Genomic DNA, 26,841 nt, shown 5'->3' on the forward strand with positions numbered 1-26,841 from the left:
TTCATTACACGATTGGCCCGTTCTCGGAATTTTTTTATGCGTATTTTATCCGGCCTTTTTATTTTAGTCGTGGAATTTTTCATACGTTCAAGACGACCATTCTTATTTATTACTTTCCTCTATCTTTTGGTATTGGATTTTTGTAATATTTTCCTTTTTTCGGTTTTCCACGTTTTGATTGTTTGTGAGTCCGGCCGTGTTCTAGGAAGCCGCACGTGTCGCGAGACGCCGCTAGTAAGCGAGGGGGTTGACAGGCACAGTGTCGAGACATGCGGACGTCTGGTCTGATAGCAAGCATCAGCTGAGCCGCTGGTCAAGCCAGGCTGTCGCGACGGTGAGCACTGTTAAGTTCGTGCTTCTCATTTAATTAATGAAAGCCACCGGTGGCTTATGTATTGGCGTCGCCTCCGCTTCTAGCTGTACGCTCAGTTCCTTTCATGCAGCCGCAAAGACGCGAAGTTTGGGGTCGCGGAGTGCATACGCGGAGTGCGGAGTGTATGCGGTCGTTCGGTGAGAAGCTGACGGGAAGCGAAAGGGTGCCGTCTCTAGTTTTTGACGATTTGCGAAGCCGGCGTCGGCGCTGTTCGTTGATGGTCATTCGCCTTAGGAATTCGCCTCGGGTTGAAGTAGCTCTTCTCGGTAGTCCGGCGGGTGGCGGCGTCCCTTAGTCTGGGAAGGGATTAGCCACGATTCCCTCACTGTTCCCGCGAGCGCGGCGACAAAGGCAGGGCGGGAAGGCGACGACACCGTAAGAATGTTAGCCGCGCGAAGACCGCTCTAAACGTTCGGCTTTGGCTTTTCAGGAGAGGCCGCCCGTCAGCAAAGTATTGCCTATTTTCGGAGAAAAACCAGTTTCTAAATTGCAAGCTGTAAAATTATCGAGGTGCAAAATCTTGATTAGTGCTGCTTCGCTTGGTTCGAACTGCAGATATCGAAGCATTTCAGGTGGTGAGCACAGTAACTCAGCTTAGCCAATCTAATAAACCCTCATCGAGTAAAGTGCCCTTTTGAAATAGCGACAAAACGGCGAGCGCAATGCACCAGTACAGCTCTATGTTGACTGGCGGTCAACAGTACCGTCCCACTCACATTTTTGATACTTTACATACCCTAAATAATACCGTCACTGTAAATAGGCTCGACGCACTGGATGAAGTCAGACTTACTTCTCAAGCATTAACAAAATTTTGTATTCTTGCGAGTACTGCACGTCAGCCATGTTAATTTAAACAGTTGTGTTGCTACACTTCATAAGAAAACTGCATTCACGAAGAAAATTACGGTAGCTCGTTATTGTATTCACTTTAAACACCGGCCGAGGGCGGCCCAGTAAACGCAGATTTTTGATTGAAAGGTTCCCACTGGTTTGCCTGGCACTCGGAATAACAAAAAAGTACGAACAAAGCAAGCACGGGAGATCGTACACGTGCGACAAAAAAGTTTGTATACAGCATTGAGCTCAAGCAAATTCAGCATTAGCAAATATACTGTGTACGAACAGATGCAAAATACACTGTGCACAGATACAAGCATAAATATAAATACATTGACCCCCTCCTTCCCTCATGCAAGCGCTAAGGCGTAGTAGTGGTGGGACCATTTCTTCCTACTTTGAAGTTGGGACCATTTGTTCCGGGACCATTAGTTCGGGACCATAGGTTCCGGGACCATAGGTTCCGGGGCCATTTGTTCCGGACCATTTGTTCCGGGACCATTTATTCCGCGACCGGTCATCGTTGCATGAGAGCTTCTGCGACACCTAAGTTAAGCTGCTACCCCCCCCCCCCCCCCCCCCCGCTGTTTACTGTTTCTTTTTTTCTAAGAATTCCACTTGTGCGAGGTCGCAAACGTGTTGCGACCGTCAGAAATTCGGGCTCGAGCCAGCCGGTGTACCGCCTAAGGGGACCAAAAAACCACTGTGCCGCCAAGTGATTGTGCTTAAGCGAGTACAAAGCAAACTCCGCATACGCGCGCACGCCGGCATGATTATCACCTCCTGCGAAAAACTGGTGCAAGGAGAGGAGCGGCTCTTTATTCGCCCCCCCCCCCGCTTACCCCCCCCCCCCAAAAAAAAAAAAATCGCCCCTTCGAAAACCAATTTCTGGGACCACTACTGCCTGCATTTTACGTGCAAACAAAATTCCTCTAAAGATGTTTACTTTTATTGCCTGGTTCATAGAGACTGGTATACAAAATTTTGAGGAAAGCGGTAGTTGGCCGTGTTTTTATTTGTAATAGGGGTTTTTGTGGAAATGGGCCATTTTATTATTTATTATATAATTTTTTAAACTGCCACAGGAACGTTAATTTGTAGAAGTAGTTCCAGGTATTTGGTGTTCTATGTTTATTTATTCAAGATACCATTCTGCCCCAACGGACATTAATGAGGGGTGTGGTACCTGAGCAGATTGAACGAAGAATAAGAACATCAGAAAATCCTGCCAAGCGTGTACAAAAAAAAGAAAAAAAATACAGCAGAAACGTCAGTGTCCATACGCATACTAAAAAACATACGCGAAAGGAACATAATAATAGTATACTGTGTTTAAGCTATTTTGTCATTTGAATTGTGTATGGGAGGCTCTTGAGGAAATATATTGTCACCGATAGGACGATGGGCCTTGGTGGTTTAGGGTTGAAGGAATTTGCTTTATTGCCACGAACTCGTTGGGTCCTAAGAAGAGCGACCGCGCGCTTGTCGAGAGCAAACAACGTCGTCTTCCTCTGGCCGTCAGTCGATGATGACAGTGGGGTGGGGGGTTGACCATCCGTCGTGTCAATGAATACTAATGATTGCGGCAATATGTAGTGCTTGACCAGTTTTTAAAATGGTATTTCTTTTTTACTTTTCAGTGACAGAGGTCTCAACGAGCATCTGGATGCACTACAACGTTTGTGCTGGGCACCTCTGATACCTGTCATCTTCTTTGGCTGTGAAACTGGGAATAAAGAAAACTAAAAACTATCTCCTTCATTTGGTATATTACTTTTACATAGTGCAGGAACGTGGAAATAGTGGAAAATGGTGCAGGAACATGAAAATAATGTGAAGAACAATACTCGAGCACTTGCACGTCATCGTCCCCTGGTCTCTTATCTGATATTTATGCTGCAGTTTAGACAACGAACTGCCAGGTAGCCAACATTCACAACCATTTCAAGTTGTACCTCTCAAGCTGAAAAGTTATAATTCATTTGTTCGAGGTTCACTTACAACAGCAGCTTCTAAAAATTTTGCATATTTTAATACTAGCCTTCACATCTGCTCTTGAAGCCTGTAAGTTGGAAGCGATTTAATGCTTGCTCTATATCAGTTACTACATAGGGCTAGTGTCATAGCAATCGAGCATCTTGCAATAACACAAATTTGTTTAGATTTACACCCACTAAATAAGCTACGCTGCCATCTATCGCCAATAAATGTGCATTTTGGAATGACCAGATCTGAAAACTCATAAAAGGAAAATAACTCCTCTTACATTTTTTTTTTAAGTTTAAAAGTTACACACTGCACAAGTAAAGCTGCTATTGCTATTACTGCCCTCCTTCGGCGCACGATAAAGATCCCCAGGTGGTCAAAATTAATCCGGAGCCCTCCACTACGGCGCGCCTCATCGCCTGCGTTGCGTCGGCGCGTTAAACCCCACAATCAATCAATCAATCAATATTACTGCCCTCCCCGCTACACACTCGCGCTTCTAGAAAATCTCGCAGCTCTGCACGGAATTTCTTTGATTTTATCATCGTTCTTGAAAGAAGCCAGAAACTTAAACGCAGAGGTAATTCAGTGTCGGAGAAATAATAAAGAAGACGTCCTCCAAGCCTGATGATTAGTTGGTGCGGCGCGCAGCAGTAATATTAGGGCCACACAGAGGAGAAAAAAGTTTTTAAGAATAAAGGAACCAGCGCAGGACAAACTTGGGGCGATACCATTGACGCGGTCAGGCAGGCACGCTCCGCATTCATAAAAATAATATCGTCAAGCAAGACACCCGTCAAAACTGAAAGGAAGCGTCATGTCCAGCCGTTTCTTGCGTCGTCTGCTGCTAGACGCCGGCACTCAGCTTCTTACAGGAAATTCCCTAGGAGGCGACGCGCGAGGCCAGCTCGCTGCAACAACAAATTCCTTAAATGTCCCTAACTTTTGTCCCCAACTGACAGTGGTTTCAGACGCCAATCAAAACGTGGAATAATTTTCTCCTTTTAGCCGCATGCAGCTACCACTACATGAAGAAGGCGGCAGGGTTGCCAGGACTGGTGATTTGTCGCCAAACGGGTGACTTTTCCAGACTCGGGGTGACGAAAATTTCAGCCCACATGCTGAGCATTCCCCCTCCACCCTCCCCCGTCCGGTGTGCGGGACCCTGGGCACTGCCCTCTGCAAATGCCCCGCAGACACAACCTTTCCACTTCCCTCTCCTCAACTCTGTGAGAAGATGTTGCGCGGCCGGGAGGAGTCAGGCCAAGTCCTGACGGCAGCCCTCTTTCACTCCCAACGTAGTATTCCTCTCCCTCTCTCTGACACCGCCACGGGAGTTTCGGAAGGGCAGCTTAACCGACCCTTGTGGCGGCAGACAGGCGGGTGAGCCCTCTTCGTGCCCTGCAGGTGGACATGGGCAACGAGCTCGAGGCGGCCGCCGTGGCGGATGCGCCGCGCGTGCAGCTGCGCGGCATGCCCACCGACTTCCACACGCTGGGCCTGTTCGACGCGGACTCCCCGTCGGCGGCCAATCCCCGGCACCGCGCGTGGCTGCACTGGCTCGTGGTCAACATCCCGGGACACCAGGTGCGTGCGCTCGCGGCATTTCAGAGTGACGGGAAGCGCGGGGCTGCCCGAGGGGCCGTGGGGACAAAATGCAACTTCGTCGAAATGGAAGGACCTAGCCTTTGGCAGCTCCGTTTTTTCTTTTGGTGCTACGGTGACGTAATATGGGTAAGAGTGACGCAATACGGGTCAGCACTAAAGACATGCCTGTCACGGTGCTAGAGGCCACAATGGCCCCACCGTGTTTCTGGGCGGTGGCTAGGCGGCCGCCAATCGTAAGAAGCAAAATTCTGTTACGTCACAGAGAAATCACGGCAAGGTGGCCGCGGAGTTTTCCCGATATTTCCATTATTTGTTTAAAGTTTCCGGTAGAATTGTTGCCATTGTTGTCGGAACAAAGTGGTAGTCCGCCTCTCCATCTTCTTGGCGAACTGATGGAGATGAAATAGTGATGTTCTTTTGATGCGCGAGCCGAGAGGACGATCTCGACCCGCTCCGATGACCGACGACCGATGCTTGGAGCGGGTGAGGGATGAGGACTGCCTTCCTTGCTGGATACTAGGGTTATTTACACTATTTACATTACTCCAACTTTACATCAGGTCAGAATGACGGTTACATTGTCACCCTGACAGCAGCCGCCTGATCGGCCGAGATCTATACTGAACTAGATCGCCTCTCGACCGACCCCCGACAAAACCCAACACTCCGGTTTTGATACCAAAAACCCCGCCTCCAAGAAGGGGGCGTTCAAGAAAGAGAGAAAAACCTTTCAAAACAATTATTACAAACCATTGATTGCCCACAGAAACCAGCCAATCACACACATGTCCCCACCTGCGGTCACGTGACCCAACGTCTCTTATGCACTCAAAGTGCGTTTCCCACGAACGCCATAGCACCCGACAAGCAAATACAGGACATCTGTGGCCTAAGTGGACACACATTACGGGCGGCATCTGCACAAAAGCCAAGCCGAGGGCCCGGAGCGGTCCTCGCGCGGCTGACCTCCCTCCGCGCGGCGCCTCCCGCGACGCCGTGCGTCTGCGTGCGCGGCGGGACAATGAGGGTTGCTAATTCCCTCCCAGACGAAGGGCGCCGCCGCCTGCCGCCAGTCCCACCGGAAGACGCGCTTCAGGCCCACTCGGTGGTCTCCGAGGCGATTGACCCGTCAACGACCAACGCCGCCGCCGGAGTCGAAGATTTTCCAAACTTACCCCTCGCGCGCTTTCAACACTAAGAGATACGATAATCTGGCTTCCCGTCAGCTTGTTATGCCGAATGACCCAGCCACCTCCGACGCGACAGAGATACTCAGGCTAATCACCCCCGTCCTTTGACACACAAAAGGACGGGCACAACACACGCTCTCCGCGTCTCCGAACTTGGCGTCCGTGCGGCTACATGAAAGGGACACAGGATCGTAGCTACCAGCGGAGGCGACGCCAATACATGAGCCACCGGCGGCCTACATTGATTACATGCGGAGCCCGAACTTAACAGTGGTCTTTTTACTGAACCAAAATATCATTTTGTCTTTATGGCCGGTTTAGTCAATTGCCCATGAAGGCCCGATCTCTGCTCAAAAGTAGAGCGAATAAGCTCTTAGCTAATTTTTCTTATGGTCTGTGAGTTATTCTTACACACCTACAAGGCTTTCTACGAAAGTGGAAATACTCTAGAACAGGAATTAGAACCCAGAGACAAAGTACGAAGCGATTTGAGCAGACTCCAGGCATTGTCAGCTCAGCCGATTTGATGCCATCGAAGGGCTAAACATCCCCCAAATGCACCAACCTTGTAATGCCTTGTACCAAGATAGATATATTGAGATCCATTTGTGTTCATATGTGTACACCTGTTCAGATCATTTGTCCGGATGCGCATGATGGCGAACGCTCTTTCTGCGTGAAAGGTGAGGCCTAGGGCCAGATCACGCGCCCCACACGAGTCACGACAAGCAATCCGCCGGAGGAGAGTACCGTGTCACCATTACTATGCGCACTCAATGCCGAAACACGGTTGCCGTGGTGCAACGCTTGACGGGGCACACATCGCTGCACAAGAGAATGTAACGTAATGAAAAGAGGCCCTAGGGCGTTTATAAACAAGTTTGCGTGGTTCCTCTGAGAAGACGTCTTCCCCGCAACATATCTCTGTGCAGTTACCAAGCCGACTTTAACGGGGCTCGACTTTCAAGTGTCTCCGCAGGCATACCAGCGTATTGTGGAGGTTTGTCATGAAAGCCGCTACGGTCTACATACCTTTACACAACGCTACTTACGTTGCCACTAGAAAGATGACTTCCCAGCAATGCTATTGTGTTTAGTAGTGAAGCAAATTTTATAAAGGGCGTGTTCTGTTGCGCTTCATGCATTTATTTGAGATAATAAAATAAGAGATCCCGGCCACCGTGGCCGCTTTTCAGATAGACAAAAGCAAGAACGCCCTCGTGCCAAGATTTCGCCGCACGTTAGGCCCAGAGAGCAATCCGCAGGCCTCCACTACGGCGCGCCTCATATCCCGTATGTAGCTTTGGCGCGTTAAACCCGCAAAACAAAATCCCAGTGCTCTCCTACTTTGGTGTGAACCCTGAAGGAACGCCCTTCGAACGTAAAGGGTTCGCGAGCCCGAACCCGCCCGACGAAGTAACGCCAATCCACATGAGAACAAATCACTGGTTTATTCCGGGAGAACAAAGGAAGGAAAAAAGCATCCGTCGCATGTCCCCGCGCGAGGGACACGAGTAAATGCAGAGCATTGGGGGCGGTCACGTGGCGTAGGTTGTGGTAGTTGGCGGTGGTAGTTGTAGTTGTTGTTGTCGTAGGTGTTGGGTAGTTGGGTTGCGAGACGAGAGAGAGAGAGAGAGACGAGAGACGTAAGTACGTAACGTGTTATTTATTGCCATCGTTTGCACCCCACCCTCTCTGCGGGGCAATCGGTTGGATCTTTATTATTGCCGTCGATGCGATGAAGAGGATGGCACGATGTCTTGAACTGGTACTGCAACGCTGACGTTGGCTCGCGTCGCGGTACTGGTTGAAGGTGTTGCTTCCATCGCTTATGAACTTCGACGACGACCAAACTCGACAGTAAGCAGAACAGAGCGCAGGAGTAGAATGGAGTGAGCCGCGCCGATACCCGCTTTATATTCGCAGCGCGCGCAGTAGAGGGAGAGGAGGTAGCACCTGCTGCTGCAACGCCTGTTTCAGCGCCGGAGCACGCGCATGCGCGCCCGCACCTGTTGTTGAGAGCGAGGAGGAGCGGGGGAGGGGCGCACGTGCTGGCTGGCTGCGGACGCCGATCGCCAACGGACGGGTGACATTGTGAGTTAAAGAAATGCTCTGCATTTAAAACAAAGAAGCAACTTTGGAGGCACTGTTACGGTAGTACAGCCAGCGTGCGCGTAAAGACAACATTGCGTCAGTTGAAGCACTGTACACTCACGACGATGTCTTCAGTCACTTGTGCCGACGACGGGTGAAGAGCGTCCGCCGCGGACGCTGGTTGCTCCTCGCTGTCCGGGCGTCATTGCTGTGGCTGGCCGCCCGTCGGTCCCGTCCACAGCCCGCGGAAGCAGCCGCTTTTACGACACTCCGTTGGTTATGCGCACTACACGTATTTGTCCCGTCTCACTGTTCATCACACATGAGCGCACGGGCTCATGACGCACTGACGCCACTATCGCTGATCGACGCGCGCACTTCACAGTAATCACCCTGCGCGGGCGCTCGTAGGGGCTGCGTCCCTACAACCCTAAAAAAATTTCTTGTCACGAAATTCCGCATTGCAATGAAACCTACTTTGAAGGAGTTCGGTGTATAGCGGAGCGGCTTCCACGAATTTATCCCACTATGCCACTTAGGAGTTTTAAAGACAATAGTGCTTCTTGGTTTAACCAAACGCAGAAATTGTGGTCTGTCTGTCTGTCTGTCTGTCTGTCTGTGACTTGATCGAACCACCCTGCCGAAGTGAAAGAGAAGCAGCGCAATAGTATTATATATCCACAGCCAAATCTAAACGTCTAAGTTCTGTGTCAATGTTCATACTTGTCAACATTAGGACATTACGCAAATAAGACAGAAAATCAATACATGAGTGACATTTGCAGTGTTTCTTTACTGAAAAAAAAATCATGGATGCTTGGCTTTTGCCACAGCAAATGAAATACTGCAGAAACCGTCGCCTGCTGTTGCCCGCGCTCCTGGCGGCCGCGGCATATAAGAAATCAAACGGTAACATCAACGAAAGGTTCCATTAGATAGGTTCCCCGTTCCGCTTGAAAGGCTCGTGGAGTAGGGCAACGTGGTTCTATAAACGTTGTTGTACGGTGCCTTGATTCACGCGCGTCTCCGCCGTACGGCAGCGCTGGCATCGAAGCAACCGACTTGGAGCAGTGGAACGCGGTAAATTTAAATTGTGCAAACCTCTAACGCGTTATGTCGGAAGGAACGAGACAGGAGAGGAACAGCATGAGAGGTGAGCCGAAAGAGCAGGGGTGCATTTAATTAGCACCAGTCGACCATCGTCTTTAGTCGGCATTTGCAACGAAAGCAGCAGATACGCGGCCATTTCTTAGATTTTTGTTCCCTCCCGTATCGTCGCACGCAGCTGGCGGCCGGCACCGTGTTAGCAGCGTACGAGGGCCCGATGCCGGCTGCGGGCACCGGTTCCCACCGGCTCGTGTTCGCGCAGTTCCAGCAGCGCTACCGGTTCACCAAGGGCAACTTCACCTTCATACCGATCCGAGCGGCATTCCACATCCCGGCCTTCATGGACGACAACGGCATCCAACTCGTCAGGGCCTTCAACTTCTACCGTATAAACACGGACTCCGAGGTCGCGCTCTGAACCGGGCAGGACTGCGTACTTCCGGCGTATAATGGTTACCACGCGACCAGTGTGTTGTTTTGCTCAAGCTCTGTAAAGTTTAGGTCACCTCGTTAAATGCCGCGTTTGAAAAATCGGATATTTGAAGTGTTTATTTCGTTTTCGCCACTTGGCTGAACAGTGCACAAACTTGCATTCATTTATATCAATTTTCTTGCTGCCTTTATAGCAAAACGCACAGAAATACATCGAAATGCTCTTGTTTTCCTTCATTCAACAAGCATAGGTGTTGCGAGGCGATTTCTCAATCAACGTTAGCTGTGACGCTTTCGCCTGACCGCATAACAAAGATTTCTCCTTTGGCGGTTTTGACGGTGACTGCACAAATTAGTGGCTCGTTCCTATTATTCATTTCTTGGGGCGAATACAGTCGCGGCTGAATAGAGCTCTTTTCTTTTCTCTTTCCGTCTTTGCGTTCGAAAACAACCCAACGCATTAAAAAAAGAGCACTCTGTGGAAATAAGTTATGACGGTGCACCGGGAGAACCGGTGGAGATCGACGATAGCTGCTCCGTATTGAAGTTTCTATGACTACTTGCAAATAATTGGCACAAAATTCAATATTGAGAAAATTTTCTGCCCTTCCTAAGGTCTTTACTTCAGTTTATGCCTATTAACCCTTCCGGCCCTGGTGGTGTCAATTGACGCCATCCTCTAGCGCATAGAGAACGAAACCAAAACTGCTAGTTTTGGGGGGAATCGTCCTTCAATGATGCCTATTGCGATAGATATCACTGTTGTTTCAATTTAGTGGAGCTACTCCCTACAAAAAAGAAAAAGCTTCGGTGAAGTCGAAATTACGACACTGAGGCTGAAAAAAAAAATGGCGGTCTCAGCTTTATTCCAAGCTTATAAATCTATAAATGCGTGCACTACGAAGCCGATTTTTTGTTTGTAGGTTCATGTAGTCATACGGTTTAGGAAAATGTGCAAAAGTGATGATGTTGCTAAATTGTCAGATGTCTTAATTGCCTCATTAATAAATCTGTTATTGCTTTTACTTCCAGCTCTATTTTTTGTTTGGGACCCTAAAATTTAAGAAAACACACAAAAAGCACTGTTTTGCACGAAATAAAAAAATCAGGGCTGAAAGGGTTAATATCGGAAGGGGATGATTGCTGCGGTCGTTGTGTGAAGATGGCTATGTCACCCGTGCTCTGTACGCGCAGAGCTTTCGACCGACCACGTTTTTGGTATCGTGCTGAAGCCATTAAGTCGGTCCCAATAAACACACGTACTAGTAACAAGCCTCATATAAAATCTGCTGGTAATTACAAAAACAGAAGGCTACGGTTTGTACTTAACACTCCTACGCACAGTCTCATGCGCATGCTATGCCGGCATATGCCTCATGCCATGACAATGTAAAAGGATGTGATACTATATTTTCCGTGCATTAATTTGCGCAATGCTACAAAAAGTACTTTCACAGTATGCTCGTGATCGGTCATCGAGAATCGGCAAAGCCAACAACCACGTACAAGACGAGGTATTAGCAGCTGGCTTGTTCTGTTCGAAATATTGAGAAGTACGGAAGCCGACGGCCTGTATATTCGAAATATTCGTCGCAGTACAAGCAGCTGTGACCTCCCGTTTCCCACGGCAGCTTTCGAAGCCGGCGACGCTTCTCCCAGACAGTTAACAACAAAACAAGCGCACTGGAAATCGCGCCTCGGTCGTGGTTATGCCCCTTTATTATCACGCATACGCAAAATGCGGTGCGGGCAAGCATCGAGCGCCCACCGAACTCGTACTGAGCAGCAGTGTGAGCCATCACATTCCAGAGGACCTCTGGTGACGTCTTCAAGCCGCTACCTGATGTACAGTGTTGGACAAATGAACTGTGAACACGAAAATAAGAACAAGACCACACAAAATTGAAAAATACTGTTATTGGAGGCGCAATAATGGCGCGCTATTGGAACATTGATACAAGGTAAAGCGGTATATCTACAAAGGTGTATCTACAATACTTATTCACGGGCTAGTTATAACAAAAGACACGGTGGAAGAGAGCTCCGCGCAAGCCAGCGTACGAACCCTACGCGCTTCCCCGTCAGCGTCCCATTCATTCCCGTCTCGATGATGATCCCGGCTAGCACAATACATGTAGCGCCCTCTTTGCGGGTAATTTAATTAATTCCCCGTAGCAATATTTATGAAGCCGCATTTCCCAACTCTGTACATACGGCACGTCTCGATCTGACTTGCCTGGAAAGAAATCCCGCTATTTGTGGCTTCCGGTTGTGGGGATCCTGACGCCCGAGCCATTGCGCGATCGCTAGGTTTGTGCCGTTGCCCGGCGCTTTTCCCCTCTCCCCCCGAAATGCCAGCTCGTCTCGGCGCCACTGTGTAGAGACGGGCCGTCTTCTCAAACTCCTGCCTGAGGTGAAGGCTGCAGCGACCGTTGCGGCGATAAAACACTGTCACGCAGCGGGCGCTCCGCCCTGGTAGTGGAGCTAACCTCACTCTCGCCGGGACGCGAACACGCGCCCTGCGCGGGGGTCCTTTCGGGGAGACGCTTCCAGGACGCCGAAGGCGTTGGCCGAAGGTATGTGACGCTTTCTTTACCAGCCGGCTGCAACTCTGTTGCGCTGGCGAAAGCCCACCAGCCCTTCCGGTGGCCAGCCCGTCCTCGGCTGCTCCTGTTGTCCCTACGCTTGCATATAGTAAGGCCGTACCAGAGTCCTTCAATGAAGGACTCTGGCCGTACCTAACACTTGACGATCACGCCGTGCGGTACGCGCCTGTGAGCGAACGGGCCTCGTCTCCCTCGCTGCTGCGAGCCGATCTCGCCAGCACGGCGATGCGCGCGCACAACGGTTGCGCTGCGCCCCGGATTTTTCCCTGACCTGCGCCGACGACGCGCACACTTGCGCGTAGCGCCCCATCACCCCTTTCACCTAAAGGGAAGTACGTATTTGTACTGTTAAATGTGTAATGTAAATTATGCAACTGGGACGTGGGTGTCTTCCCTTCGTACCCTGGGCATATTCCTTTGTCGCCCCTACTGCACCTGCCCAATAGGGGCGGTGTTGAGTGCACGCGACGGCGTTTCAATATCGTGAGCGTGCTCAACTAGCCCGAACCCATGGTGGTTCCTCGCAGTGTGCATGAGTGCCTTGTGCAAAGCTAAGGTTATGCATATTGTGAGGTAGAGAGACCCCACGGGTCATATTCTCATGATCGCGTTTCATTTGTCTATGCCTTTGTTTTTCGGTGGTGCTTGTTGCGGTCAGCCATCTTTTGTGGGGCGTGTTTGAAGTGCCAGAGGATGTGACCTTGGTTTGACGTTACATGTGGAACAACAAATAGGGGGTTGTACGTCAGCATTTCCCCATATCTTGTGTAGTCTAGCTGGATCGAGTATCCAAGGTGTCTGTCCGAGCTTGTCTTGTCAAACTAAAGTTTAGCGAAAGTTTGGGTTTGAGCTAGTTGGTTCATAATTAAACTCTGAAACAGCGCTTTAAACGAGGACAGCGAGAGAAAAAGACACAGACACGAGCGCTGACTATCAACTGAGCAATATTTTATTGCTTGCGGAAATATAAAGTAAAAATGCAATGACGTCACACCCGCGCGTGAAAAAAGAAAAAGAAACACAAACAAACTACAGGCGCATCTGCTATGCAAAGATAACTCGAAATTACATGTTCAAGCACACAAGTTCTTTCTGATACAGAGCTACGGAAGGAGTGCTCACGCAATCTGCGCCACGCTGGGCGATCTCCCATGCCTCATAGATTTCGCGTGCACGTGTGTCGCGAAACCTCTTGAGTACCTTAGTGTCTCCCAAACGCGGGGAGCACTTACAGGCCTTGCAGGCCTTGCAGTGCGTTGCCAAGTCGCTTCCTGTGCCGGTTTTAAGAGAGTACGCATGCTCCTCCCTTAGGGGGCGCCGCAGGGCTAACGGGGAAGCTCCCTCCCTCTTTCCAGCGGAGTTCTCGTGCTGTTTGGTTTGGTTCGAGGGTGCCAGGAGCCCGGACTGCAGCTTCTCGGGTAGCTGTTTCGTTACCTACCCATGTGCCCAGTGTTGGGGAACTGTACCCGGGGCCATATGGCACCGCCTCCATTCCACTTCGTCTTCTTCTGGCTACGGTGTTTTATACAAGCTCGCCGTCTTCGCCTTTCCTCTCAACATCGAGTACACTGTCACCGTCCCCTTGATGCCGTCGTTGGCGGCCTGTGCCATGGGTCGTGGCAAGCGCTTTCTGAGTGCGCCTGCTTCGTGGGGCAGGGTGGGTGGGCAGTGGCAGTGGCTGCGGGTTCGGCCCAGAGGGGCTCCGTAGGTTGGGATGCATTGCTGATGCCGTAATTTCCCCTGGATGTCAGCGTACGCTGTACCTGCTGCTGTGCCTGTTACTGCTGCATCTGTGTACAGTACGTGGTGTTAAATTGGCCCCCGCAGCTGCTCGTTCCAGATATGTGGCTCCTGAACGATGGGAGTGAGCCCGAGTGAAGCCGACGACGAATGCGACAGTCTCTAAGCCGACGCTGCAGCCGCTGTACCGACGTCACGCAATCGTTACGTGCCCGGAAGCATAGAGTTTCATACAATAATAAATAGAGGGGAAAGTGGGGCCAGCGGCGCTTACGCTTCAATGGGAATGATGGGTAGTTCTGGAACCGGATTGCGTAGGATCGAAACGGGCCTATGACTGCGCAAATGGTGTTTTTTAACAAAAAAACTCTTATTGCCCGCTTCTCCGTTTGTAAATTACATGAAGAACAAGAAAGTTAGTGACCAAAAACTGGTTTTGTACGAAATAAAACCGGGAGTTTAAATAAACAGCAGACGCGGAGTCGAGGAGGTTTGTGGAGCAGGTTTGCCATTTGCCGCCAACTACAGCAGGACGCGGACTTTAAAAACTACTTGTAAAAGTTTCGGCGCTGGTGGTTTGTAACACCAAGAGAAAAGTTTTGGGCTCATGAAAAAAAAGGAAACCGATTACCTTTGGAGAAGTTATTCTCGCCTGAATTAAATTCATCAAGCTGCGTCAAGGAGCCCGCGTTCGCACGGAAGTTCCAAGCGATTCGCAACCGTCGTCAGCTTCGAAAATACATTGCTCTGCCGAATGAGCAGCGCCGCAACTCCTAATTCTCAGACAACCTGCCGCACAGACCGCCATCATTTGTGTTTTCGTGCTCGCTGTGCCGGTAATGAATTGATAACCCACCCAATTCGCAACTATGGTTATAAAACATTCCACTAACGGCGGCGTCAGTGCGCGCGCGGCATGCAGTTCAAGGAGAAACGTATTTTTGATAGCTTCTTCCAACACCCCGCGTAGGCAAATGCGTTCATGTATTCCAAAACGAAAACGAAACTGCCTGCAATCCATAGTAACTTTCACAAGCCATCGAGCGCCAATCCGAATCCATCACGCCTATTGAGGTAGAGTGTACTGGAAGTTTTAGAGTGGCCCGAGCGGCGGCCTCTCCCATTGCTCCGCCCGGTCGACTTTCGCGCAGAAAATAAAACTGGTATAGCGGCGGCGCTGCTGTCGTCGACAACTGAACAGCCGGCGCTCCCCGGCGCTCCCCGGCACCAGCTCCAAGTCTGCGCGCGGAAAAATTTGCGTTGCTCGCGGCGGTGTTTTGCGCTTTCGAAGCTGATTTATTTTGGATTATGAAGTTTAACGCGCCGGCGCTACACAGGCGATGAGGCAAGCGGTACTGGGGGGCTTCGGATTAATTTTAACCACCTGGGGATCTTTAACGTGCGCCGAAATCTCGAAGACACGCGCGTTTTTTGCTTTTATCCTCCATCACAAAAGCGGCCCCGCCGCCGCCGGGAATCGAACCTGCACCTTCGGTCAGCTGATTTAGAAAGTAGACGCAGAAACGTTATGACGCCGCTTGAACGATACTTTCTCATTTTTTATGCGTTTTCTGAAAACGTTATTTGTTGATATACAGTAACCTCTCGTTAACTCAAAGTCGTAAAATTAGCTGAAAATTTTGAGATAAGCGCATAGTTTCGAGTTAAGTCAAATGCAGAAAATTTGTAGCCAGGTCCCTGAAATAACAGCTAGTGGTGCTAACAAAAACACTATTTCACAGGGGAGATTTCGTAATGAAGGTAAAATAATTCGCAGGAAAAAGAAACTTTTATTATTGTAGAAGAAAGAACTGTGTTGCGCTCGGCTGTTTCGCGTTCGCATCTGCACCCCAGAAAAGCGTACCCGAGCTTCTCAATGCATCGCATGAACTGGTGGTCACCACCGCTACATTCTACCTTGTTACAAAGCAGACGCAGCATGTATGTTGTTTCTACCGTTGTACGCACGCACTTCTGGAGGCTCCTCCTCGTCCGCATGATCAGCTGCGTCGTCCACAGCAATGATGTACGCGCCAGACAGCATTCCGGTAACGGGGACGCGTAGCACGCTTAAACTTGCACTTCACGACCGCGTTCGGCGGGAGTAATCATTCGAACGGGGACCTTATCAGCTGCCTGCAGCGGACTTTGCCTTGTGTCCTCTCTGCCAGTATTTAGAGACATCCGCGGTCCTCCGAAAAAACGTTTCGAGACAAAGCGGGCTAATGCTTAGCGCCTATGGGGGGTAAACACACGGCGAGAAATAGTTTCGAGAAGGTGTTTTCAGATAGCAGAGTTCGAGTTAACGAGGGATTAATTTTACGGACAGGCACAAGGAATGTTTTTCCCTTCCCTTTCTTGACTCTGCGCATGAAGCAAAAGCGGCGGGCACACATTCTATATAGGCTGCAAAAAGTTTAATGTTTTTTTACGTTCTCATTTGGAACAAAAATACCAAGAGCCTTCTTCTGGGCTACCCCTGCCGTTGATGCTTGTACTGTCGTTAGTGGGCTTTCTTAATGATTTTATTAACCTGCTATGTCGCATATTGCAGGCACTTGATAATGAAGTGTGTACTGAAAACGAAGTGCCAAGTCTGCATGACCAATCCTGCATGCCAGGGGAAGATGCCGCTGTGTTTACTACCTCTTGTATTTGGGGGGGGGGGGGGTGCATTTTTGAAAGTTTATTAGCGATCTTTAGGACGTTTTTACCAGTTGCTTCAGCAACAAGGAGCTCCACCATGACAGCGTTATGGATGTGCCGCAGTCCTTAATTTGGTTGCGACCAGCACGTGAGACCTTGACAGCAAATTTGGTTGGGTTCTGTATACATTGTGACACGGATTCATTTCTATATGAAAGGTTTAATCAAGTTCCGTGATTACATGCGAAGGTGGAAGCAACACCTTAAACTTAGCCGTCGCTAATGATCGCAGGCAAGTTATGAAAATGCGCTGGCCAAAAATGTCAATTTAAACCTCCATGTAAGCGTTATTCCTAAACCTTTACCTGTGTAGACTTTGTGCATGATTTCCCGCGTTACATTTCATTTTCTGGGCTATCGAAAATGAAAACAAAATGTGTATTTTGTTCCAGTTCCGTTTATTTGAACCTCCATGTTAGCGTTCTTGAACCTATAGAGGTTCAAGAACGCTGTTGTCATTGTTGTTGTCAAGAGCGCTGTTGTCACGCGCCATCTGGGAGTTCATTGTTGTCGCGGTCAATATACTTTCTGGTCTATGTTTTGCATTTGTTTTATGTGCGTGTAATTGTACCATTAGCATACTTGTGAATTAAATTTGTGTTAATTTGATTCAACTCCTTTCTTGACCTAATCAGGTGAAAGGTGGTGCGATTAATAGAACGTTGCGGGAATAGTTTTATGAAAGACGGTCATTGGGACATCTGAGCTAACCGCTGGGCTAACCCCTTTTTAGTTAAAAGGATACCTCGCTTGCGCGTCTCATTTTCTGATCGGCCACCAAGGTGACCCATAATTATCCCAAGCGGGCCACTGCTTAAATACTGCTTTAATAACAACTCACGCAATAAAAAAACAAACGCAACTTATGATCTTAACCCACATAACTGCAGTCCGAGCGTAAATTGCAACACAATAAATAAAAAATTCATCTGAGGAGCTATCAACCCAGTCTACATATATTTTTTCATGTCCTTTGCGTCGACCAACTATTTCCATCAAGCAGCGCAATAAGGACACAATCATAAAGCAATCACGAACTGGATCATGCCAGGCAATTTGACACAAAATACTTTTTTATGAGAAATTGAAAAAGCGAAAATGTCGCTGCAATTACTTTATTTACAATCCGGTACGAATGCTGCAAAGGAAAATCCGTAATTTTCCTTGTTGTTGTCGAGCGGGAAAGGCGAAACTAACGCAGAATGAGCTGCAGCGTTTTTTTTTTCATTTCGTTACCCCCAGTCCACTGTACCTACAGTATATTTAAACAATTGGACTACCCGCAGAACAAAGTTCGAGCGCTCGGCGCGTAAAGCAGCAGTGTTTCCTGACCCGCGCGCGGCCGTGCGCGCGGCCAGCCGCCGCTTTCGCTTTCAGTTGTCGTTGACCACAGCGCCGCCGCTATTTTCTGCGCGAAACGAGCACCTCTCCGGGAGGCCGGTAGGGCCACTCTAAAACTTCTAGTACACTCTAATTGAGGTAGAGTGTAGTACACTTTAATGGAGGCGTACGATCGCAGCGCCAGATTCCCCTCCAGTTGTTATTGTATGAAACTGTATGCCCGGAAACACGCAGCATTGAGTTTCCATGCGGCGGAGAGCGCGTGCATCCGGGCACCCGACGCAATCGCTTATTGCAGCGTCGCCCGTTGTCGCGCTCACCGCTCAGGGTCAGAGGGACTCTGGTAGCAGCAGCGGCTCTCGTGTGCAGCCTGCACGCCTGCACTACTAGGATGCCTGCCACTGCGCGTGAAGTCGCTGGCGGACGAATTCGTAGAGCTGGAACTCGAGGCTCAGCTTTCGCTTCAGCAGTTTCCGCGTTGACCGTTCCACCTTTCTGGGCCGGCGCAGGTTACAGTTTGCGTGCAGGCCTGCAGAGAGAGAGGGTTGTTTAATGAGACCGAAGAGGTCAGCCCCGAACAATGCTCGGCTTGCTACACAGATGATGGTTGGTGAGCAGTATGTGATAAGGGTTAAATTCAGAAAGTGGTAATAATGAAATGAAAAAAAAAAACAAAAAAAACAACGGAGGAACACACGAACACGCACATACGAAAAAGTAGCGAGAGATGCTCGAGACAAGCTTGCGTCTAGTACGGAGCCTATCAAGAAACCTGCAAAGCTTAAAAACCCCGCACCGCATTGTCCTTGCTGAGGCACGGGCCTGAAAAGTCTTTCGTGTTGACATTTCTCGCCCACCGTAAACTTTGCGCCGTAATTCGCGCCATCGAAACGCGCGGACAAACAAACAACGCAGGGGCGTAGGGAGGTGGGGGGCTGTGGGGCTTCAGCACCCCTCCCCCACCCCGACATTTTGCCGCGCTGTCTTGCACGGCGACAAAACCAACCACCTGCGCCGGAAACCACCCTAGGATTTTGTCTAGAACCCCAGGAATCATGTCCAGAAAGCGCAGCTAATGTCCCTTGATGGCCCCTTTCCCTCCTAGATTCCCTAACTATTATGCACAGCCTTCATCCAAGGGGCGTGTTCTGCGAGCTCGCGCTCCGCGACGCGATGGAGAGTCGCTGCTCAGAACAAACCAGGAGAGATTCGCGGGCGAAAGCGCAGGCGTGGCTGCTTCAGTGCCTCCATGCAATCAGGCTCCCCGCCCAAAACCAGTGCACTAATGACTTCAGACTTCGTCGCTCCCCCTCTCTATATGTTGCGAATTTACCTGCGAATTTGCTGCAGCAGCGCCGCTCGTGCGGCGCCGTTTGTGCGGCAAAACGATATGTTGCCACATATACAAATATTGGTCGTTTTGCCGCACGAGCGGCGCCGCAGCAGCAAATTCTCAGGTAACTTCGCAACACGTAGAACGGGCTTTCTGTATAAATGTACACTTTGTCGCCAGTGGCGCTTCTGATGCCTCGATCAAAATATACTATTGTCGCTTTTTTCACCACAACTGTACAATTTGACGTATTTTTGTGTGAATAATTTTGTGCAGTTATCCACAGCACAAGCGGCTCATACCTAATATATATTGGTATAAAAAAACCGTTGTTAAGATTTGTCCTTAGCAGTCGAATGTCTGCAAAAATTGAAAAAAAGAAATTCTTGGATGACAAACCGACAATAAAATAAAACGTGTACCCACAAGTTGTTTGTTCGGTGCTCTTCCCATATTAATGTCCACACCGTGCTTTGTTAGCTTCAGATGAATCAGTTCTTTACTTATATGTATTTTGCTTCTATGTTTGTTGAGCACTTGGTTATATTTATTCTACATTTATATGTAGACGAAACAGAAAATTGTAAGCAGTGATACCGATTTTGCCACAATTCTCGGAACGTACATGCGAATAAATTTCTTGCTGAAATGTTTTATTTATTTATTTATTTATTTATTTATTTATTTATTTATTTATTTATTTAACATACTTTCAAGGCCCGAAGGCATTACAGAAAGGAGTGGGTGAACAAACATGCTCAAAAAATGTGCAAGGTACAAAGAAATCTTTCAACATGGCGTTTCATGAATGATGGTTTTGAATGTTTGTTTCCAGGATGGCGGCGGTGGTGGCGGGAAGGTGGTTCCATTCTTTGCTTGTGCTTGGGATGAATGAATTCCTGCAAAGTTTAGTACGAGAAGACGGCACACAAACTTTGAAACGGTGGTCAACGCGAGATGAAATGTTGGGGTGATAAGCTGTTCTTTCAAGAAAGGGTTGTGGTGGTATATTTTATGGAAAAGTGGAAGGCGGAAGCATCTACGACGGAAAAAAAGTTCTGGCAATTTAAGTGTTGTTTTCATTGAAGTCACACTAGCATATCGGGAGTAGTTGGATAAGATAAAACGTGTTGCGCGATTTTGGATGGCTTCAATCCTGTTAACGAGGGTGATTAGACGGGTCCCAAATGGCGCATGCGTATTCTAGTTTGGAGCGAACTAATGTTTTGTAGAGTGTTAGCTTCAGAGATGATGGCGCAGACGAGAAATTCCGACGCAACCAGCCCAACATGCGGTTAGCATTGCTGCATATAATATCGACATGCATGTGCCAGGATAGGTTGTTGGTGATGTTTAGTCCAAGATATTTGTAAGAAGAGACAACTGAGAGAAGGCTATCATTGAGTAGGTATGAATTCAGATTAGTAACATTAGTGGGCTGCGATAAATGCATGCATTTGGTTAAGTTTCATAGACCACTTGTTACACCACGATAGATACACCATGTCTTGTTAAAGTTTGTTAGAGTCACTTAAAGGGGCCCTGAAAGGCATTTTGAGAACACTAAATGAACTAGCGCAACCGTTAGATTGGGTCGTCAACGTCCTCTGTGCCAAGTATTACTCTTTTACGCGCAGCGGAAAGCTCACACTTTTTTTGCAAAGTTTGTCGTTTTTTCCTCACCCTTTCCTTCGTTTTTTTGGACGCCGCCATCTTCACATATCTACATCATCGATTCCCAGATGTTCGTCATGAGCTAGACATCCTGCTATTGGGCGGCTTTTTCACGCACTTCCGGCAAAGAGATGAGTCGTCTGCTCAGCGTCAGCTCGCCGGCTGATCTGCCAGCGGAGTGCCGGAGTGCTTGGGCATTTTACGACGAACGAAACAAGTGTAAAACAAACGCTTAACCGTTTGTATTGAATGCAACACGTCCATAACACGACATGGATATTCTGTTACCTGAGTACGTTCCATAAAGAAAGCGTTGAAGCCCCGTGGCACTTCTTTCGTGCAATCGCAGAGAACGCCCTGAGCCGAATGCCCGGGTTTGGCGCATACATTTTATTCAACTTCAAAACAATCCAGAGATGCGTGTCTAACGAACACAACGTCACAACATGCGTTGAAAGTCTGAACCACGATTGACGGGGGATGGGTTGCCTCCTGCCCGTCGTAAATTCGATACTCACCTCGCACGCGCTTTGCGGGGACGAACAGCAAGTCACTTAACTCTGGCGCACAAGCCGATGGCTTTTAGCCACGCACACTGCACATACCCCATGCGAGGTTGAGTCGTACGTCGCTCGAGAAAGAAAATCCAGACCATGGGAAGCACTATCCACCCTCAGAACCACAACGTCGCATTTCATCGCGAAACAAAGGCGTCCACAACACACACACCATCGCCTCCTGTATTGCCAAACGCATCTCGCACTTCCCAATGGGAGTGAGTGGTACGCCGGCAGTGCCCACATGTCACGAAGTGGGGCCCCAAGCTGAACCGAGATCACGCAACCGTAACTGACTTCTGGAGCGGTTTGTGCCTTGTTGCCAAGGCAACCGATGTTTGAGATTGTCAAAGAAATAACGCTCGCTCCAGCGCTAGAAAGCTCAGAGCCACGGCGGAGCATGTTTTCCCAACGTTGCGGCTCTCCACCACGCGTCGCCCCAAGCTGAACTGGTCACATGATTGAAGCGTTTTGTGCACGGGTTCTGTATCGGTTTAATGTTTCTTTTTCACATGCCGCCGGCAGGAATTACCACCGCCGCAAAATAAGACCCGGCACCAGCGGGCCACATCTGATACGGCGCTTTTTGGATAAACAGTGCGCGGTGCATCAAGGGAACGAGCGCACGACCCTCCCCGTGCGGCTGCGAGTTCGCCGCCGATAAAAAGTCATGTGCCGCCAGCAACGTACACCGCGAAAGGGCAAGGCCAGGCCGCCGCATACATGCGGCCAGATTTTTCGTTCGCTTTTCCAGCCTTGAGGGATTCATGGTGTCCACAAAGCTTGCCCGTAGCAGACGACAGTCTGAGCAGCGCAATAGCGGAAGTACGTCACCGCTGCGGAGCGCAGCATCATGGGAGGCAAGGCTCGCGCGCCGTCAACAGCGGAGAGTAAGTCGAAAGGAGGAGGAAACGCGGAGCGACGATAATGCGCGGTTTTTGATTTACGATTTCTCAGCTAATACTCATCGCTTTAACAAAATTCTTGCGGGAGGAGATTGCAAATACATTGCTTTATTTGGGTACATGTACATCCATGCATCAGCGGAAGGTATTTCAGGACCTCTTTAAGTCAGTAATTTTACGAGTTGAAATGTCGAGCGAAAAGTCGAATAGTTGAAAATTTCACACAGAAAGCAAGATCATTAATATAGACAAGAAAAAGTAGAGGACCCAGAACCGACCCTTGCGGCACGCCTGAGGTTACCGCAAGGGGTGCAGAAGACGAGGTGTTAGCAATTACGTATTGGGTTCTATTAGCAAGGAAGTTTTTAATCCAGCCTAGTACTGGCGGGTCATTGTTAAGAGAACTAAGTTTATGGATTAGTAGGTTATGGGAAACGGTATCAAAGGCCTTAGCGAAGTCGGTAAATATGAATCAGTGTCAAATCCTAGGTCAGTGTTAGAAAACAGGTCGTTAGTAAAGCAAGCTAGTTGTGTTTCACTGGAGAAAGATTTCCTAAAGCCGTGCTGACTGTTGTTAAAAAAAGAGTTGGTCTCAAGAAAATCTATTAGGTGGGAATATATTATATGCTCAAGAATCTTACAGGCAATGCTGGTTAGAGATATGGGACGGTAGTTTTCCGGATAATGTGTGTTACCTGTCTTGTGAACCGGAACCACCTTCCCCACCTTCCAGTCGCTTGGCAGAAATAAGCAGTGTAATGATTGTTGAAATATCCTAGAAAGACAAATTGATGAATACAGTTCAGTACATTTCAGAATTTTAGAATCGATTTCATCCGAACCCGCAGACGAGGATGTTTTCAAATTACCAATTAATTTCCCAATTCCAACCCAGTATATAATAATCGTATCCATTTGAGTAGCGGGAACTGTCGTAGTAGGTGGAAAATGCACTGGTGCCGCGTCATGAAAAAATGAAGCGAAGACTTAATTAAAAACTGTGCAACACTGGTCACTTTGAACAGGGGTGTTCAGTTGGGACAACTGTATTGTGCCTGGTGTATTGCCACGAACGACATTCCAAAATTTACGTGGATCAACTTGTAAGTATGATGGCAATGTAACGTTAAAAAAGGTTTGCTTAGCCTGTGAAATGGCGCGACAGTACTCTTCATTGATGCGGTTATAGTCGCACCAACGATTCAAATTGTTCATTTCTTTTTTGCCGAACGATATAACCGTTTTTTCTTGTTACAAAGACGGCGCGAGGCCGCCGTAAACCAAGGTGACTGGGGATTACATCGTACTTGTGGTTGGGGAACATAATTTTCGATTAGGAATAACAGTTCGCACTTAAAAAGAGACCAGTTTTGCTCCAGTGTTCGCTCATCGAAATCAGGCATCATTTAATCCATAAAACGTCCCATTTGTTCGGTAATTGCCGCAAGATCAGCTTTGGAATAATCGCGAATTGTTTTAGCCTTTTTCGTGTATGAAAAGCGGGATTTTAAATGAAACTGCAGCAAATAATTTTCTCTTATTCCAGGAAGATACGTTAAGGGCGAAACTACGTCGGTCGTAGTGGACAGCACTAAGTCAAGTGTGTTAGAACACGCTGGAGTGACTCGGGTTGGTTTGTGGGCAAGCTGGGTTATTTATTTATTTATTTATTTAAATACTCTCAGGGCCATTCAGGCGTTACAGAGAGGACCGGGTACAAAGTACAAAAAAAATAATAATCAAGTAACAAGCAAGAAATGGATGAAAATGGCAAACAATCTCAAGTTATACAGCCAAGAAGTGCGTTTTTGAAAGTGAAATGATCTGTGATACAACAGAGGCCGGAAGGTGGTTCCAGTCCCTGCTGGTTCTGGGTACACAAGAATCATATAAAAGGTTAGTCCTGCATTGGGGTATGCCAACTTTCAAACCGTGGTCTATGCGAGATGATAGGTAGCTGGGACGAGTGAAAAGACTTTCTTTAAGGATTGCATTGGTATAAAACATTTTATGAAAGAGTGATAAACGGGATAGTTGTCGGCGGGACGAAAGATCTGGAAGATGTAATGAAGATTTCATTTGCGTGACACTAGCTAAACGGGAATAATTTGAAAGTATAAGTCGTGCTGCGCGATTCCGGAGTGATTCGAGTGTGGAAATGAGCGTGTTACTTGGTGTATCCCAAACTGATGGTGCGTATGACCGTACTAGCGTTTTATAAAGCAACAATTTTAGTGCGGTAGGGGCGAGAGAAAAGTTTCGACGAATGAAACCAAGCATCCGGTTGGCATTGTTGGTTATGTGCTGAATGTGAGTGTGCCAGGTGAGGTCATTAGTAATGTAGACACCAAGGTATTTGTAACTCTTGACGGGGGATAAAGGCAAGTCATTCAGAGAATAAGCAGGGTCATGAAGATTAGTCTTCCGTGAAATTCTCATCGATTTACACTTGGAAGTATTAAGTTTCATCATCCAGCGGTCACACCATGTAGATATGTTGTTAAGGTCAGATTGAAGGCAAGAGACATCGGATTAGTTAGTAATTTGTCTATATATTACGCAATCATCAGCGAACAGCCGTATGGAAGAAGAAACAGATTCAGGAAGATCATTAATATATATATGAGAAACAGGAGAGGGGCTAAAACTGACCCCTGTGGCACACCGGACGTCACTGGGTGAAGGTTGGATTGGTAACCGTTGACACTGACATATTGGGTACGGTTGTGTAGGAAGTACTCAATCCATTTAAGTATGCTCGCGTCCAGTTTAAGTATGCTCGCGGGTTAGGTTGAAGTCCAAGCACAAATTTAAAAATTCAGTAGTCTCGGCTGAAGTGGGCTTAAAATTAACACAGTCAGTCTGCCATATTATATTCGGGAAATTAAAGTCCCCCAGAACAAACAGTAGACAGTTATGAAAACTTATAATCAATTTGTTAAGGACATCATGAAGACCCGTGCAAAATGTAGGGGAAGAAGTTGGTGGCCTATAACATGCGCAAAATATAAAGTGACGGTCTGAAATGGTCACACGCACACAGACGATTTCTAGGGGTGAAGAAATAGCAATATAAGAGATGAATTTAAGTTAACTTTGATAGCAATCAAAACGTCACCCCCAGAACGGATATCGCGGTCATACCTGTAGTGTTGTAAGTACTTTCACAGTCAAATATTTCACTGTTTTTTATTTTTTCAGAGAGCCAAGTTTCAGTTAAGATGACGATGTCAGCGGAGCAAGAATCGATGGCTGAAGATAATGGTGTTCGCTTGTTCCAAACGCTGCGCACATTAGTGTAAAGTAGTGTCACTAGATAAGGTATAAGAGTAGCGGCACTCAGCAACGGCGGCCATTTTGGTGTTTATCAGTGTTGCGAGATTGCCTCTTCTAACTTCTCTCGGGGCGTTTGTTAATAGCACTGCCGAAGATACAGCAAAACGGCATCCTCGTACGCACTTCAGCTGCTGAAATGCTGCTAACCGCGTTATCTTTGATTCGTGTTCGGAACAACGTTAGTCGCGCGCAGCCGCAGCGCAGGGGGGACAAGCTAAGTCTTCCAGAGTTTACCGACTGAAAATGCACAAGCAACAAAATGGCAGCGCTCATGAACCGTCGCAGTGGAAGCAATTGTCACGTGATGCGAACTGACCAATGATCATGGCGGCGGTACGGAACAAAGAAAAGAGTGCCGATACTCTGTAACCTTATCTAGTGACAGTAGTGTAAAGAATAGACATGTTACTTTGACGTTGTTGCCTTAAAGATAGCTATGCAGAAGGAGAGGAAGGATTGTTACGAACTGACGCATCGTTTCTTGGTTCAAGCAGAATTGAAAGAATGGAGTTCGCAGATAGCATCCGTGGCAGAAGAATATACATATGTTTTCTTGTTGAGGACCAACTTGTTAGACCTCAAAGAAGACAGTTCTTGACAGTAATAGTTATGTATTTTCAGTTAATACTTCTGTATATTATCAGTTTATTGTATATTAGCATATATTAGTATATTAGCATTTATTCTTCACATTTGTAATCCCTTGAAAAATTATATGGAGGAGGTCGAGGTCCAATATCAGACCCCCTCTCCACCAGAACAAAATTTCTGGCTACGCCCGTGACAGAACACGAGCTCAGTGTCCCCTCTGTGACCGAAAAGGGGACACAGAGGTGATGTCACCCGTCCGAAGTTGTAGGTCCGCAGTGCACGCAACGCTGCCTTCAGTGAACACCCAGCGCCGCCTTCAAGTCACAGCTACCACGGCAAAAGCAACTAAAGCCTACCCATTGCAATCACCGGCTTGGGCGAGTTGATTGGACATGGTCGAATAGGGCAACACTTTCGACGGA

The 26,841-nt window shown here is 48.1% G+C and overlaps 2 protein-coding genes across 2 annotated transcripts in view; one reads left to right on the plus strand and one right to left on the minus strand.

Moving 5' to 3' along the window:
* Positions 1–10,731, plus strand: part of LOC144158079 (uncharacterized) — a 58,940-nt gene extending 48,209 nt beyond the window's left edge. Inside the window, exons 3-4 of the mRNA XM_077688740.1 lie at positions 4,607–4,786; positions 9,377–10,731. Coding sequence (XP_077544866.1) covers positions 4,607–4,786; positions 9,377–9,616 — 420 coding nt within the window. The 3' untranslated portion in view covers positions 9,617–10,731. The remainder of the gene's footprint in view (positions 1–4,606; positions 4,787–9,376) is intronic.
* Positions 10,732–16,775: 6,044 nt separating this feature from the next.
* Pip (heparan sulfate 2-O-sulfotransferase pipe) overlaps positions 16,776–26,841 on the minus strand; it is a 161,103-nt gene continuing 151,037 nt past the window's right edge. The window contains exon 8 of the mRNA XM_077688783.1: positions 16,776–18,552. Within this exon, the coding sequence (XP_077544909.1) occupies positions 18,410–18,552 (143 nt within the window). The 3' untranslated portion in view covers positions 16,776–18,409. The remainder of the gene's footprint in view (positions 18,553–26,841) is intronic.

The sequence above is a fragment of the Haemaphysalis longicornis genome, unplaced genomic scaffold (genome assembly GCF_048455015.1).
Source record: "Haemaphysalis longicornis isolate Haplotype H1 unplaced genomic scaffold, Haemaphysalis longicornis Haplotype H1 scaffold_10, whole genome shotgun sequence".
Classification (NCBI taxonomy): domain Eukaryota; kingdom Metazoa; phylum Arthropoda; class Arachnida; order Ixodida; family Ixodidae; genus Haemaphysalis; species Haemaphysalis longicornis.